The sequence below is a fragment of the Propithecus coquereli genome, unplaced genomic scaffold (assembly GCF_000956105.1).
Source record: "Propithecus coquereli isolate 6110/MARCELLA unplaced genomic scaffold, Pcoq_1.0 Scaffold14, whole genome shotgun sequence".
In the NCBI taxonomy this organism is placed as follows: domain Eukaryota; kingdom Metazoa; phylum Chordata; class Mammalia; order Primates; family Indriidae; genus Propithecus; species Propithecus coquereli.
This window is the reverse complement of record NW_012138302.1, coordinates 4,032,063-4,048,969: the sequence shown is the minus strand read 5'-3', so window position 1 is coordinate 4,048,969 and position 16,907 is coordinate 4,032,063. Positions and strand designations below refer to the sequence as shown.

At 36.9% G+C, this 16,907-nt stretch overlaps 1 protein-coding gene across 1 annotated transcript in view; it reads left to right on the top strand.

Annotated features, from left to right (window-relative positions):
* The window catches only part of RAVER2 (ribonucleoprotein, PTB-binding 2), an 83,107-nt gene that overhangs the window by 11,427 nt on the left and 54,773 nt on the right, over positions 1-16,907 (top strand). Inside the window, exon 2 of the mRNA XM_012639451.1 lies at positions 8,725-8,791. Coding sequence (XP_012494905.1) covers positions 8,725-8,791 — 67 coding nt within the window. The remainder of the gene's footprint in view (positions 1-8,724; positions 8,792-16,907) is intronic.

Here is a 16,907-nt window from a genome sequence, read left to right as displayed (position 1 = left end):
GACTGCACTGGGAGATGGGTCCTCCAAGGAAGCAATTAAGATTAAATGAGGTCATAAGGGTGAGGCCCTCTGATAGAATTAGTGTCCTTATAAGTAAGAGACACCAGAGAGCTTGCTTCCTCCCCACTCATGCACCAAGGAAAGGACATGTGAGGACATAGTGAGAACGTGGCCATCTGCAAGTCAGTCAGAAACTGAATCAGCTGGAACCTTGATCTTGGATTTCTGGCCTCCAAACTGTGAGAAAATACATTTCTTATGTTTAAGCCACCGAGTCTGTGTTGCTATGTTGTGGCAGCCTGAGCTAACTAATACAGTACTTAGTTTCTTTTAGGGGAAAATACTACTTAGAAGCCAGCATCTGGGAACTAGATGTACTTATTGCCATTGGAGTGTCACTGCTCTTAGGTCTTCTTAGTAGTCAAAGGAAGAGAATATATAAATGTGTATATGTGCATACATTTACATCTCTATCAAAAGTAATGAGTTGACCCTGATGCATCAAATTGCAATCCAGTATAATACAGTTTATTCTAGTTTTCTCCCACTCCATATTTGTAATTCCTTTTTCTGACAATGAGAAGCCTAGTGTTCATTATCCTTAAAGTATTTACGTATTTGATCAACCATCCCTTTACATAACCAGTCTCCCATCACCACTGCAAGTCTTGCCTCTTCCCCCATAGATGCCCACTTCACCCAGCTTAGGCTGCATCCTCCTGCACTGGGCTTCTCTCCTGGCTGCAGGGTGTCCTCACCCTGCCTGGGTTCTGACACTGTGCTGGCTTCCCTCATGTGCAGATGCCCTCCTCATTCTATTTGAACTCTGAAACCTGAGATACTAAGTAAGATATTTTGTGTAAAGTACATATAAATGTACAGTAAATGATACCTATTATTAGTGATAATAGTAGTAGCCAGAATTCTAAAAATGGCTCCCCAAGATTTTCTGCCCTAATCCTAATCCTCGGGACTTTGACTATGATGAGGTATCACACATGTGATCATATGGCAGATGCAATTAAGGTAACTAATCAGTTGGTTTAGGGTTACTCAGAAGGTAGATTATCTAGGTGGGCCCAATCTAATCACATGAGCCCTTTAAAAGCAGAGCATTGGCCGGGCGCGGTGGCTCACACCTGTAATCCTAGCACTCTGGGAGGCCAAGGCGGGAAGATCGCTTGAGCTCAGGAGTTTGAGATCAGCCTGAGCAAGAGCAAGACTCCGTCTCTACTAAAAGAAAATAGAAAAAATTAGCCAGTTAACTAAAAATAGAAATAAAAAATTAGCCGGGTGTGGTGGCTTGCACCTGTAGTCCCAGCTACTCGGGAGGCTGAGGCAGGAGGATCGCTTGAACCCAGGAGTTTGAGGTTGCTGTGAGCTAGACTGACGCCACAGCACTCACTCTAGCTCTGACAACAAAAGCGAGACTCTGTCTCAAAAAAAAAAAGCAGAGCATTTTCTTGGGCTGAAAGAACTCAGTGAAAACCGAAGCACAAGAAACATGTGATTAGCTGTTTGTTGCTAGGTTTGAAGATGGAGTGGTCACATGCGAAGACTTTAAAACAGTTTCCCAGGAGCTGAGGGTGGTCCCAGCTGACAGCCAGTGAGAAAATAGGGACTTCATACTACAACCATGTGGAACTAAATTCTGCCAACTACCTTAATGAGTAGAAGTGGATTCGTCCTCAGAGCCTCCACATAAGAGCCTAACTTGCCTGACACTTTGATTTGGGAGACGCTAAACAGAGAGTCTAATAGAGCCTTGCCTGTACTTCTGATCTGTAGAATGGTGAGATAATAAATGGATATTGTTTTAAGCAGCTTAGTTTGTGGTCATTTGTTGTACAGTGATAGGAAACTATACAGTAGTATATACAGGTGGCATTTGAAAGAAAATATGCATTGGAGAAGAAGAGATTGTGATTTATGTATGATTATTCTTTGGGATGAATGACTATCTAAAGCTATCAGAGATTAAAGCCCTCTTCCTTGGGATATCTGCAAGCATCAACTGCTCAAGGAGAACCTTTTATAGCTAGATTTATAATGTTAATGAATTTGAGGTATATATATATTTTTTAAGAAGTGAGTTATGTATTAGGTTAGTGTGAGGTGAGTGCATTTTCAGTTTTCTTTTTTTCGTGCATTTTATTTTATTTTATTTTTGAGACAAAGTCTTGCTCTGTTGCCCGGGCTAGAGTGCCATGGTGTCAGCCTAGCTCACAGCAACCTCAAACTCCTGGGCTCAAGCAATCCTTTTGCCTCAGCCTCCCGAGTAGCTGGAACTACAGGCATGTGCCACCATGCCCGGCTAATTTTTTCTATGTATTTTTAGTTGTCTGGCTAATTTCTTTCTATTTTTGGTAGAGACGGGGTCTCATTCTTGCTCAGGCTGGTCTTGAACTCCTGACCTTGAGCGATCCTTCTGCCTCAGCCTTCCAGAGTGCTAGGATTACAGGCGTGAGCCACTGCGCCTGGACATTTTTGAGCATTTTAAACATACTGGTTTATGTTAATATTGGAAAATAATCTCACAAAAATATATGCTGAATTAGAGTTGATAAAGACAATCTGTAGAAACAAATATTCATGCATTTAACAAATTATCAAAGGCCTGGTTTCTGCTAGATGTTGTGCTGGATCTTGGAGGTCCGTTTGTGAACAAGGCAGATGCGTGGTATTTGCTATTGCTAAGCCTATGACCTAATGAAAATGCAGGTCTATAAGCAGTTAAAATATGGGCGATAGAGCTGTAAGTGTTGTGATGAGAAAAGTGAAATAGGCTATGGAAACACAAGGGAAAGGTATCTAATCCAAACTTGAGAGGTTCGGAAAGGCTCCTTAGAGAAAGTCACCTGAGACCCAAGGTGAGAGAAGGTAGCTAAGGGAAGGCAGGCAAAGAGAGGATTGTATTAATGGATCTGTGGCAGTAGTAACAAGATGTACCAAGTCCTAAAGACAAGAAAAAAAACATGATCAAAATTCATTCACTGTGGCTGAGGCAGAGTTTGAGAGGGGTAGTGGTAAACTATAAGGCTGGCACATTAACCAGGATCAGATAATTAAAAGTTTATAGGCTATATTAGAGAGTTTGGATTTTATTTTAAGGGAATTATTTAAATAGGGGAGTGATGGAATCAGATTTCTAGCTGTCAAAAAGTAAGATTACATTTTTTCGGGTTTTTTTTGTCTCCAAGGAATTTGTGTGGTAGATATTCCAAACTTTGTTCTTGCCCTGATCCCTATTTTGAGGTTAGGAGGTCAAGGATGCAGTGGGAATTAATATTTCATAGATTTTATGTTTGTAATGTTTATGATTTTATGTTTGTGATTCTTGAGATACGATACAATGTAGTAGTTTGTTGTGTTTGCTCTGGAGTCTGTCAGCCTGGATTTGCATCCTAGCTCCATCACATATTGTCTGGACAAGTCACTTAACTTTTCTAGGCCTCAGTGTTCTCATCTTTATAATCTGGATGACAAAATCTATCTTTATAATCTTAGGGTTGTTGGGATTAAATGAGATGATTTCTATAAAGTGCCTGAAATAAAGCAAAATCAGTAAGTTATTATTATCATACTGTTGATAAAAAAGCTAGCTGAGTGTGGTGGCATGTGCCTCTAGTCCCACCTTCTCAGGAGGCTAAAGCAGGAAGATCATTTGAGCCTAGTAGGTGGAGTCCAGTGTAGCAACAAGGCAAGACCTCATCTCTTAAAAAAGGGAAAGCTGAAAGTTTATTAATTTCTTTTAGGCCAAGTCAAAATGTTCTCTTGGCAAAATGTTGGTACTCAAGTGAACTTTATAGCCAGATAACTATATTGAAAGCATTAAAAAATTTAGCCAAGTTAATTTTTTCTTTTTTTTTTTCTTGAGATAGGGTCTTGTTCTGTCACCCCAGCTAGAGTACAGTGGCATCATTACAACTCACTACAGGTTCAAACTCCTGGACTCGAGCAGTCCTCCTACCTCAGGCTCCTGAGTAGCTGGGGCTACAGGCATGTGCTGCCACTGCACCTAGCTAATTTTTCTATTTTCTGTAGAGATGGGGTCTCACTATATTGCTTAGGGTAATCCTGAACTTCTGGCCTCAGGGGATCATCCCACTTCCCAAAGTGCTAGGATTACAGTTGTGAGCCACCGTGCCCAGCCCAGCCAAGTTAAAATTGAGCACATCTACTCAGCTAATATCGTGAAACGTATTGTAGGCCCCATGTTTGGCCCCCAAAAAGTATCATCTGGTGTAGAACATCCACATGCAGTTCCAAACAAAACAATAGCACATATGGGTTTGGAGCTTAGGGAAGAAGATTGAGGTGGAAATAAGAGTTTGGAGATCACTGTCAAGAAGATGGGATTTAAGTCATCTCAATAGATGCAGAAAAAGCATTTGACGAAATTTAACATCCATTCCTCATAAAACTCATAGTAAGCAGGAATAGAAAAGAATGTCCTCGAACTTAAAAGATTAACTAGTACAACCCAAAACAGTCATATTCAATGTGAAATACTGACAGCTTTCCGCCTGAGATTAGGAACAATACAGGGATCAATTTTACTCAAGATTGTATTGGAAATCCTGGCTAGCACAGTACAGCTAAATAAAGTTTGAAGATGAAAAAGAAAGATGTAACACTGTCTATTTGCAGATAACATGATTATATAAAAAATAAAAAGACTATAATTAGAATTAAGTGAATTTGGCAAGATTGATACATGCAAGGTCAACATATTTCTATATACCAGCAATTGCTAGAAAATTAAAAATCAATCAAATTCTAAACATTGACTTCAAATAACATCAAAAATATCAAATGTAATTAATAAAAAATATATTGAAAATTTTAAGTATATAGTATATTTCAGAGAAGAATTTAAGAAGACTTCAATCAATGGAAGAACATTCCATATTTACAGATTGGAAAACTCAGTATTATTTAGATGTCAATTATTTCCAAACTGATTTATCATGTCAATGCAATCCCACTGAAATTCCTAGTAGTAGTTTTTTTTTTTTTATGGAAGCTGATAAGCTGATTCTAAAATTTATACAGAAATGCAAAGGATGTAGAATAGCCAAGATAATTTTGAAGGGAAAAAAGTTGGAAGACTTACACTACCAGATTTCAAAGCTTGCTATAAAGCTATAATCATTTATATAAAGTGATATTGGTATAACAACTAGACAAATAGACCAATGGAACAGAATATAGAGTCCAGAAATTAACCCACACATAATATAGCAGTTTGGTTGTAGAAAGAATGGTCTTTTCAATAAATGATGCTGGGGTAGTTTAATATTCATATAGAAAAAAAAATTGAACCTTGACCCCTACCTAACACCATTTAGAAAAATTCTTTAAGATGGGTCATAACCTAAATGTAAATGTTAGGATGATAAACTTTCCAGAAGAAAAGATAGAGTAATGTGCTCATGACCTTGGGTAGGTAAAGTTTTCTTAAACAGGACACAAAAAACATTAACCAGAAAAGAAAATATGATCAATTGGACCTTGTTAAAATTAATATCTTCTCATCAAAAAGACTTTTTGTTTTGAGGCAGAGTCTTGCTCTGTCACCTGGGCTAGAGCGTTAGTGGCATCATCATAGCTCACAGCAACTTCAAACTCCTGGGCACAAGTGATCCTCCTGCCTCAGCCTTCCGAGTAGCCAGGACTACAGGCTCACACCTCCATGCCCAGCTAATTTTCCTTTTTTATAGAGACGGGATCTCGCTCTTGCTCAGGTGGGTCTGGAACTCCTGAGCTCAAGCAATCCTCCTGCCTCGGCCTCCCAGAGTGCTAGAATTACAGGTGTGAGCCACCACGCCTGGCCATAAAGACATTATTAATAAGTGAATAAGCAAACCACAGGCTCAAAGAAGATGTTTGCAGTACCTGTATTTGACAAAGGACTGGTGTGGGACATCCAAATGCAGTTCCAAGCAAAAACAAAACAAAACAAAGCATACGTATGTTTTTGTATATGCTATTTTTGTAAAGAAATTCTAAAGTTAATAAAAACAACCTAGAATTTGTAAAGAAATTCTACAAGTTTATAAAGACAATCCAATGTAAGATTAGAATGGCATTTTACAAAAAAGGAATACCCAAATGGTCAGTAAGCAAATAAAAAGGTCCATAATATCATTATGCATCAAGGAAATTCAAAATAAGACCATAATTGGATATATCTGCACTTCCACCAGCTAAATTAAAAACACAGAAAATACCAGGTGTTGGTTAGAATGTGGAACAATTGTAACTAATATTCTGCTGGTGAATGTATAAATTGGTTAAGAAATCTTGGAAAACTTGCAGTTTCTCTTAAGGATAAACTTATCCCTACCATATAATTTAGCAATTCTACTCCTTAGTATATTCTACTCAGCAGTTCTACTTCTAGCTTTATTCTTGGTAGCCCCAAAGTAGAAACAACCCAAATGTCCATCAACAGGAGTTTGGTTAAGCAAATTATTATATATTCCTAAAAGGTAATATTATATAGCAATTAAAAAGAGGGTTGATTTTATCAGATATCAAAACTTATAAAGCTATATTATTTAAGATATTATAGTTTTAGCACAGAATAGACAAAATGTCCAATGAAATCAAAAGCAAGAGGCAAGAAAATCCATATAAATCATGGAACTTGAGAGATGAGAGATGGCTCTGTAGATCATCAAGGAAAGCATGGGCTATACAATGATGATGCCCTGACAGCTGGTTACCCATATGGGAAAAAAATAAAATCAATTTCCCATAAGAGAAAAGAAAAAAAAAACCCTCTGTCTCACACCACACAAAAACAAACTCCAAACTAAAATGTGAAAGGAAAATATTTTACACTATTCAAAAACAAAAGGAAATACATCAGTTAGGAAAGGACTTCCTAAGGCACACAAAGCATAATTTTAAGGGAGAAGATTGATAAATTTGACTTCATTAAAATGAAAAACTTCCTCTTCACCAAAACGCCCACAAATAAACAAAAAGATCACATTCTAGGGGAATACATTTATAATACAGTTAACAACAAAGGATTAGTATCCAGAATATGTTATTTTAAGGAATTCGTTCGCATGATTGTGGGGCTGGCAAGTCTAAAATCGGTACGGCATGCCAGCAGGCTGGAAACTCAGGCAGGTATTGATGCTAGGTTACTAAAGCTATCTATTAGTAATACCAATTTTGATTAACTTATCTTGCTCTAAGACATTTGTAACTGATAATGGCAGTCAGAGGACAAAGTGTGTTAATCAAAGGTGCTATTTCATTCTTTAAAATTAGTTAGTGGAAATGTTATAATATAAAGCTAGATTAGTATAGGGAACTATAATTTTAATCCTTTCAGTTCTGTGTGACAGAGCATAGGAGAATTTTGGCAAATGGTTGTTAGGACTCTCTTTCAGGTTTTGTTTTTAATTTGGCCAACTTACCAAGGCTCAAATTGAGGGATGACCCACTTTTGCCTGGGTCAAAGCAACCAGGGCATGGGGAAAAATAATTGGTTTTTTCTTTGTAGGAAGCTTTGTAAGGTTTCCCAGTTGGCAAACTCTGTATCCCACATCTGATACATAGAAGAGCTATGATTAGAAATATGGGTGTTTTCAAATCACAAAATGCATCTTTGAATATTTAAGCTCTCTTAGGTGGTTCTCTTAGCTGGATGACTAACATAACATGTCATTTGTTTACAGATACTTGATAATGTGAAGAGCAGTATCATATTTTCTTTATCTAGCGTTTGATGGCTGTTAACCAGTGAAATGAGAGATTAGATTCTGTGCAACTAAAAGCACACATTGGATCCCTTCAAACAAAACCATGTCACCTTCTATATAAAGTATTAAATTAGTCAGTTGGCAAGATGTTTATGTTAGACTATTGAGAAGAGTTATGGTTTCTTAATGAAGACTATAGTAAATGTTTCTGTAAGTCCAAGAAAACATTGAAGTTTACAAGATAAAAAAATTAATATAGTAACATAAACTAATTTGCATATTGAACATAATACCATAGGATTCAGAAAACTATTTTACAAAATCAGTAAGTATATGTATTTTAAAAATATTTGTAATATTGGCTTACTAATAAGGAATACTAAATTATCAACTTTACCTTTATCATTTTTGTCATAAAGAATTATTTTTCACCCAACTTTATATTTTTATACTTTGTCTGTTATATCACTTTTTTCTCCCCTCTGGCATTGGGTTAAAAGGGAAAATATTTCTCAACTGTAACTGTCCTATTATTTTTCACCCAACTTTATATTTTTATACTTTGTCTGTTATATCACTTTTTTCTCCCCTCTTGCATTGGGTTAAAAGGGAAAATATTTCTCAACTGTAACTGTCCTCTTATTTGTTTTCCATTTCCATATTACTTATATGATTACTTATTAGAGCACTCATGGTATTGTTTTTGTAACTATCAATGGTAGTGTACCATTTTTGAAGTTAATACTGGAAGGAATAAGGCAATATGGCATGAGGTTATGAGTGTTGTCTCTGGAGCCAGGCCGATTGGGTGACTCTCCTCTCAGCAAATTACTAGCTATATGACCTTGGCAATTTGACTTCATTCTGTTCTTAGTTTTAATAAAAGAACTGAATCCAGTGCCTAGTACCTACTAAAAGCTAAGTAAATGTTAACTATAATAATAGCAATAATAAGATTATTATTATTTGTTTATTGAATTTGTGGTTTTGTCTTTTTCAGGAGGTTCATGATTTGCTAAAAGACTATGAGTTAAAGTATTGTTATGTGGACAGAAATAAACGAACGGGTAAGATTTCAGTTCTAAGCATCTAATTTCATTTTGATTCTACATATATTCATTACAGAACAAAAAAGCTTAGTGTCTTTTTGTGCTTAAACTAATCATGAAATTCTTAAGCATTAAATCATATAAATGTTACACAATTTATTTTCTGAAAGTAAAATTAGTATTCTAAATTTTAATCACATAAATTAATATGTTACTAGATACATGAATTTTTATAATGAGTGTTCTGTTATAATGAGTGTTTTTCATAAAATATCATAGGCTTGATGTCCCTATGATATTTTAGTGATATATTTCTGGACTTAGGGAATAGATTGTGTGATTTGACCTTTAGCTGGGCAAATTGGGAAACTTGCTTAGTTTTTCTGGGTATTAGTTCTATATTGTGAGACCAAAAGACTTAAATAGATTATTTCCTTGTGTGTATGTGATATTTAATTGTTTAAAAGCATCTTTTTGAGATAATAAAGAAAGTATGGAGGATGATATAACCACTATGTACACATCTACTCCCAAATTAGCAAATGTTAATATTTTGTTAATATGTTTGTATATAGGTGCTATAGCCTCAGGTAGATCTATTGACTATTTTCAGGTTTTTTAAAGAAATAGAAAAAAGGAACATTACAGATACAGATGAATTCAGTTTGTGCTACTAATTCCATTTCCTCCCTCCCTCCTTACATAGAGGAAAACACTTATGAATTTGGAGCATATTTTCCAATCTGTGCCATTATATTGTGGTAGTCATTAGAGCTGTTCACAGATTCTTGTTCTTTTTTGTTCTGGGCACAGGTAAGATAGTACTTACCTACCCCTCTTTGAAGTTAGGAGTGGACTTGTGATATGCTTTTTGATGAGTGAAACAAGAATGGAAATAACATGTATCCCTTCTAGGGGGAAGCTTTCAGGGCCAGCATGTGATTCACTGCTCACCCTTCCCCCTGCCAAAGTAATCAGGGAAGGTAATAGAGCCTCTTTCAACCTAGGTCTCAGAGTAACTATAATGAGAAGCTTCCTTCCTTCCTTACCTTCAGCATGGGATACATAGCATGAACAAGAAGAAAACTTTTTGTTTTGTTATGTCATTGAGATTGTGAGGCTGTTTCTTACCACAATATCTTGACTAATACATGTAATTTTACCATTTATGTGCATATGTATATATAAAATTTTATTCCGTGTCTCCTTTTAAGCTTTTCGTAAATGATATACTACTGTGTGTGTTTTATTTGGCAACTTACACTTTTTTGTTTTTAACTCAATGTTGTTTCCAGATCTTTCCACATTGATATATGTGACTCTAGTTCATTGATGTAAACTGCTACATGTAATTGTCATGCGAATTTATCACAGTTAATGTATCCATGATTGATAGGCATTCAGGAAGCTTTAACTTTTCCAGTATTTCAAACAATGCTGCAATGAATGTCTGTTTAGTTGTCTTCTAATATACACTTCAACTATTTCTCCATAACTGAAGTGCTAAGTCATAGGTATGTACAATTTCAATGTTACTAGAGAGCTACAAAGGGATTAGAGGTAACAGTCTTCACAGCTCACATGTAGCCAGGAATAGTGCCATTTCTATTAGCCAGGATGATAAACCTCATAATTGATGGGACATCAGGAGGAATACTCAGGGTTTTGTCTCAGTAGTGGGGAAAATGAACTCTAAGACTAATGATGTTCTTGTCTTATCTAACAAAACTTAAAAACAAGACCAGAAAGGATCAAACTGTTTCCCGGTAACTTAGCCACATCCTGGAACAAAACTCAAGAATATTTATATGAATACAAAAACATCTGACATCCAACAAGGTAAAATTTACAATGTCTGACATCCAATAAAAAAATACTAGACATGGTGAAGAAGCAGGAAAATATAATGTATAATGAAGAGAAAAATAAATCAACTGAAACTGGCTTAGAATGGACACAGATGAATTAACGAAAATGGACATTCAACCAGTTTTTATAACTGTGTTTCATGTGCGTAAGAAGTTATAGTAAAGATTGAACATGGTAAATAGAGGCATGAAATATATAAAAAGTTATCCAAATGAAACTTCTAGAGATGAAAATTACAACGTATGAAATGAAAAATACACTGGTGGGTTTCTTTTGTACTGATCGATATATAATGCAGATCTGAGTACTTCCTGCAAGACAGGTCTAGTCTTGACAAATTCCCTCAGTGTTTGCTTGTCTGAAAAAGTCTTTATTTCTCCCTCATATAAGACACTTAGTTTTGCAGGATACAAAATTCTAGACTGGCCGTTATTTTGTTTAAGAAGACTGAAGATGGGGCCCCAATCCCTTCTGACTTGTAAGGTCTCACTTGAGAAGTCTGCGGTTAGCTTGATGGGTTTTCCTTTGTAAGTTACCTGATGTTTTCACCTGTGGCTCCCAGGAGTTCCTCCCTCATGTTGATTTTGGCCAGTCTCATGACTATGTGTTGTGATGATTGCCTCTTTGCAATGAATCTCCCAGGTGTTCGTTAAGCTTCTTGTACCTGGGTATCTAAATTTCTAGCAAAACCAGGGAAGTTTTCCTCAATTTTTCCCTCAAATAGGCTTTCTAACCCTTGTGTGTTTTCTTCTTCACCCTCAGGGATGCCTATAAGTCTTACATTTGGCCTCTTTACATAATCCCATATTTCTTGTAGGCTTTATTCCTTCCTCTTAATTCTCTGTTCTTTATCTTTGACTGACTTGTTTAATTTGAAGGTTGTTAACTGGAGATCATCATCCTAAGTATCACAAGAATGGAAAAACAAACACCACGTGTACTCACTATTAAATTGGAACTGACCAGTTAGCACTCATGTGCACAGATGGAAATAAAACTCAATGGAAATCATGTAGGTGGGAGAGGAGAGAAGGGGATGGGTGAAATCAGACCCAACAGGTACAATGTACACTATCTGGGTGATGGGCACACTTATAACTTTGACTCAAGCAGTACAAAAGCAATCCATGTAACCAAAATGTTTGTACCCCTATAATATTCTGAAATTGAAAAACAAAAAGGATAAAAAAAAATGAAAAATACACTGGATAGGATTAACAGTAGACATTGTAGAAGAAAAGATTAGTAAACTTGAAAACAATGATAGAGACTATCCAAAATGAAAGAGAAAAAAGACTATAATACATGAACAGAGTATCAGTGAACTGTGGGACAACTTCAAGAATCCAAATATTGGAGTCCCTGTTGCAGGGGGAAAGAGGAGGTAGTACAGAAAAAATATATGAAGAATTAATGGCTAAAAATTTTTGACATAGGATGAAAACTCTAATCCCAGAGATCCACAAAGCTCAACCAACCCCAAGCACAAAAGCATGAAGTAAACTACAAGGTACATTATACTCAAATTGCTTATAATTAGTGATAAAGAGAAAATCTTAAAAACAGCCAGAAAAAAAGGATACTTTACATTTAGAAGGACAAAGATTAAGATAACCACAGATTTCTTGGAGACAACACAAGTGAGAAGACCATGGGGCATCATCTTTTCTTTGTTTACTAAAAGAAAACAAAGGTCAGCATAGGATTTTTTACCCATAGAAAATATCTTTGAAAATGAGGTGAAATAAAGATGTTTTTCAGTTACACAAAAGTTGAAAGAATTCATCATCATTAAACTTGCATTATGAGAGTTACTTCAGGAAGTCCTTCAAGCAGGAAGGTATAGTTGATGGAAATCTGGACCTACACAACAAAGTGACAAATACCAGATGTGCTCATTATGTTGGTAAAGACTTTTTTCTTAATATTTAAATCTCTTTAAAAGATCGTAGAATGTTAAAAACAAAATAACACTGTATTGTGAGGTTTATAGCACATGTAGAAATAAGATGTATTAACAGTAATGATACAAAGGTTGGGGATGAGAAATGGAAGTATACTGTTACAAATTTCTTATGCAGTACATAAAGTGGTATAATTTCACTTGGCAGTAGACTCTGATGAGTTAAACATGTATACTATAGACCCTAAATCACCCTCCTGCCAAGATAGGAGGATTGCTTGAGGCCCGGAATTTAAGACCAGGCTGGGCAACATTGCAGCACTCTGTCTCTACATACAAAAAACATTAGCTGGGTGTGGTGGCACGCACCTGTAGTCCCAGCTACTCAAAAGGCTGAGGTGGGAGGATGGCTTGCGCCCAGGATTTTGAGGCTACAGTGATGTATGATTACCCCACTGCACTCCAGCCTGGGTGCCAGAATAAGACCCTGTCTCTCTTTTTTTTTTTTTTGAGACAAAGTCTCACTCTTTTTGCCTGGGCTAGAGTGCCATGGCGTCAGCCTAGCTCACAGCAACCTCAAACTCCTGGGCTCAAGCAATCCTTCTGCCTCAGCCTCCCAAGTAGCTGGGAGTACAGGCATGTGCCACCATGCCCAGCTAATTTTTTTCTATATAGTTTTAGTTGTCCAATTAATTTTTCTATTTTTAGTAGAGACGGGGTCTTGCTCTTGCTCAGGCTGGTCTCGAACTCCTGAGCTCAAGCAATCCGCCCGCCTCGGCCTCCCAGAGTGCCAGGATTACAGGTGTGAGCCACCGCGCCCGGCCTAAGACCCTGTAAAAAAAAAAAAAAAAAAAGAGGAAAAGCTACAGGAATAAAGAAAAGAGGATGGATTCAAGACCTGTTTGAAGGGTAGAATTTGAAGATTCTTTTTATATCAGAGATGAGGGAGACAGGGTCTAGGTTAAGTGCCAGGTTTCTGATTTGTGAATGTGGTGCTACCAACTGAAGTAGGGGATAAAGGAAGATGAGCAGGATTGAGATTGGGGTGGGCTCAGGGATAGGATGCTGATCCTGAGTTATGGTTCGGAATCAGTATGCAGATTTACAGGGAAGGGAAGGTTAGAAACATAGATTTGGGAATTATAAGGCTATAGGAAGACTTCTGTGAGTCCGCAGACAAGGTTATTTTGCTCTATTTAATTGCTTTCATTAGCCCCTCGTACTTAGATGATGCCACATCTGTAACTCTTTGTTAAATGTCTAGCGTCTCCTTTTGGATTGTGAGTTATGTTGAAAGGGATCTTACCTGTTCTGTTCACCAGCACATTTCCAGTGTCTACTCGGTACCTGGCACATGATACTGAGTAAATGGGAATGGGCATGATTGCTTGAGGGGAAGAGGATGTGGAGTGAGAGAGGAGAGATTCAGTGGTTTGGGACTGCCAGATGTGGCCACACAGGTGTTACCATGAGTGTATCTGTCAGGAAGGCACTCTAAGGAGTACCACCCTACAGGTGTGAGTAGAGGAGAAAGATCTAGAAAGGAAATAGAGGAAGCGGTGTTTGGACAGTTATGAGTAGAATCAGGAAAGAGTATATTAAGGAAGGGAATGTGGCCGGGCACAGTGGCTCGCGCCTATAATCCTAGCCCTGTGGGAGGCTGAGGCGGGTGAATTGTTTGAGCTCAGGAGTTTGAGACCAGCCTGAGCAAGAGCGAGACCCCGTCTCTACTAAAAAAAAATAGAAAGAAATGATCTGGACAACTAAAAATATATAGAAAAAATTAGCCGGGCATGGTGGTGCATGCCTGTAGTCCCAGCTACTCGGGAGGCTGAGGCAGTAGGATCACTTGAGCCCAGGAGTTTGAGATTGCTGTGAGCTAGGCTAATGCCACGACACTCACTCTAGCCAGGGCGACAGAGTGAGACTCTGTCTCAAAAAAAAAAAAAGGGAATGATTAACAGTTTCAAGTGCCCTGAGAATTAAAGTCAAGTAAGAGCTAATGATTTTGTGGGATGATATAGGAACATAACCAGTATTTACAAACTGTTGACTCACATCCTTGTTTTAGAAAAATAGAGTTAAGTAGTATTTTATGTCAGCATAAGGAAAGAAGACATAGAATCAAAACAATTCCAGCCCCTTTTAAAAAGCGTGTTGGAAACCGACAGATAGTCTCAATAAGGGCAGCAAAGACATTTTTTCTCTAGTGTTGGAAGAGTTAGCTGTTCCTTTGGCAATAGTTTCCTTGCATGTGGAGACCATGTTAAATGACAAATGTGTTTTTCTAAATGTTAGCATCACACTCAATGTGGTGAGATGCTCTCACTCTGAGAGCCGCATGGGCACTAAGAGCAACTGAGGGAAGAGCAGACTGAGTGAAATGACAGGCAAATTACCCATGCTATTTAAATTCTCTTTTTTCTCTTGATATGTATGTGTATATATATATATATGTGCCATTTACTACATATTACCACATTGTTCTAATTTAATTTGGGTAAATGAAATGCTCACATGGAGCAATTTCACTGTATGTTCCAGAGGGAGAGGGAGGAACTCTCAGAGAGCAATTCATTTGTAATTTGTGAATTGCCCTGTGTTATTTCTTTTAATGGGGGCTTTAAATTTTTCCTGTACAATTGGTAAAAATCTTTTATATTCTTTTATGACAACAGATTAAACAAATTGATGGTTAAAATTTGATTTTATCAGTTGTGAATGTACATATTTCATTGATTTAGAACCTTATATTTGTATCATGTTTTTGATTATATAAATTGTCATATTGCATTTGTTGCTTGATGCTGGAACAATTTCATTAGGTAGACAGGACAAATGCTTTTCATTGTTTTATAAAGATGTAAAGTTAAGTTTCTTGTCCAAGAGCAGAATCCTGTAATTTTTTCATTTGATATTGTTCATCAAAAAAGTATATCAGAGATACAAACAAGGGGAAAAACATATCATGCTCGTGGACCGGTAGAATCAACCTTGTTAAAATGTTCATACTACCTAAAGTGATTTACAGATTCAGTGCAATTCCCATCAAAATACCAACGTCGTATCTCACAGAGCTAGAAAAATAATTCTACGCTTCGTGTGGAACCAGAAAAGAGCCAAACAGCCAAAGCAACCTTAAGCAAAAGGAACAAATTGGGAGGCATCACCTTACCAGACTTCAGGCTATACTACAAGGCTATAGTAACTAAATCAGCATGGTACTGGCACAAAAATAAAGGCATAGACCAATGGAACAGAACAGAAAACCCAGAAATAAAACCATCCACATACAGCCATCTGATCTTTGACAAAGCAGACAACAGTATGCACTGGGGAAAAGAATCCCTATACCAAAAATGGTGCTGGGAAAATTGGATAGCCACATGCAGAAGAATGAAACAGGATCCTTATCTCTCACCATTTATAAGCACTAATTCAAGATGAATAAAGGACTTAAATGTAAGGTATGAAACCATAGAATTCTAGAAGAAAATGTGGGGAAAACTCTTCTAGATAGCAACCTAGGCAAAGAATTTATGAAGAAGATCCCAAAGGCAATTACAGAAACAACAAAAATAGATAAACGGGACTTGATTAAATTAAGAAGCTCTACACAGTCAAGGAAATAATTAACAAAGCAAAGAGACAACCTACAGGATGGGAGAAAATATTCACAAGCTATACATCTGATAAAGAGCTAGTAATCAGAATCTACAAAGAACTCAAGCAAGTCGGCAAGAAAAAATCAAGCAACCCTATTAAAAAGTGGGTAAAAGACATGAACAGAAGCTTTTCAAAAGAAGATAGAAAAATTGTCAATAAACATGAAAAAATGATCAACGTCACTGATCATCAGGAAAATGCAAATTAAAACCACAATGAGCTATATCACCTTATTCCAGTCAGAACGGCCTTTGTTAAAAAGTCCAAAAAACAATAGATGCTGATGTGGATGCAGAGAGAAAGGAATGCTTATACACCATTGATGGGACTGCAAATTAGTGCAACCTCTATGGAAAACAGTATGGAGATTCCTCAGAGAACTTAAAGTCAACCTACATTCGATCCAGCAATCCCAAAGGAAAAGAAGTCATTTTATCAAAAAGACACCTGCACTCAAATGTTTATTGCAGCACGCACAGTTCACAATTTCACAAAAATGTGGAGTCAGCCCAAGTACCCATCAGTTCACAAGTGGATTAACAAAATGTGGTACATGTATACCATGGAGTACTACTCAGCCATAAAAAAGGATGAATTAATGCCTTTTGCAGCAATTTGGATGGAACTGGAGACCATTATCCTAAATGAGGGATTTGAAGAATGGAAAAACAAACACCACATGTACTCATTACTAAA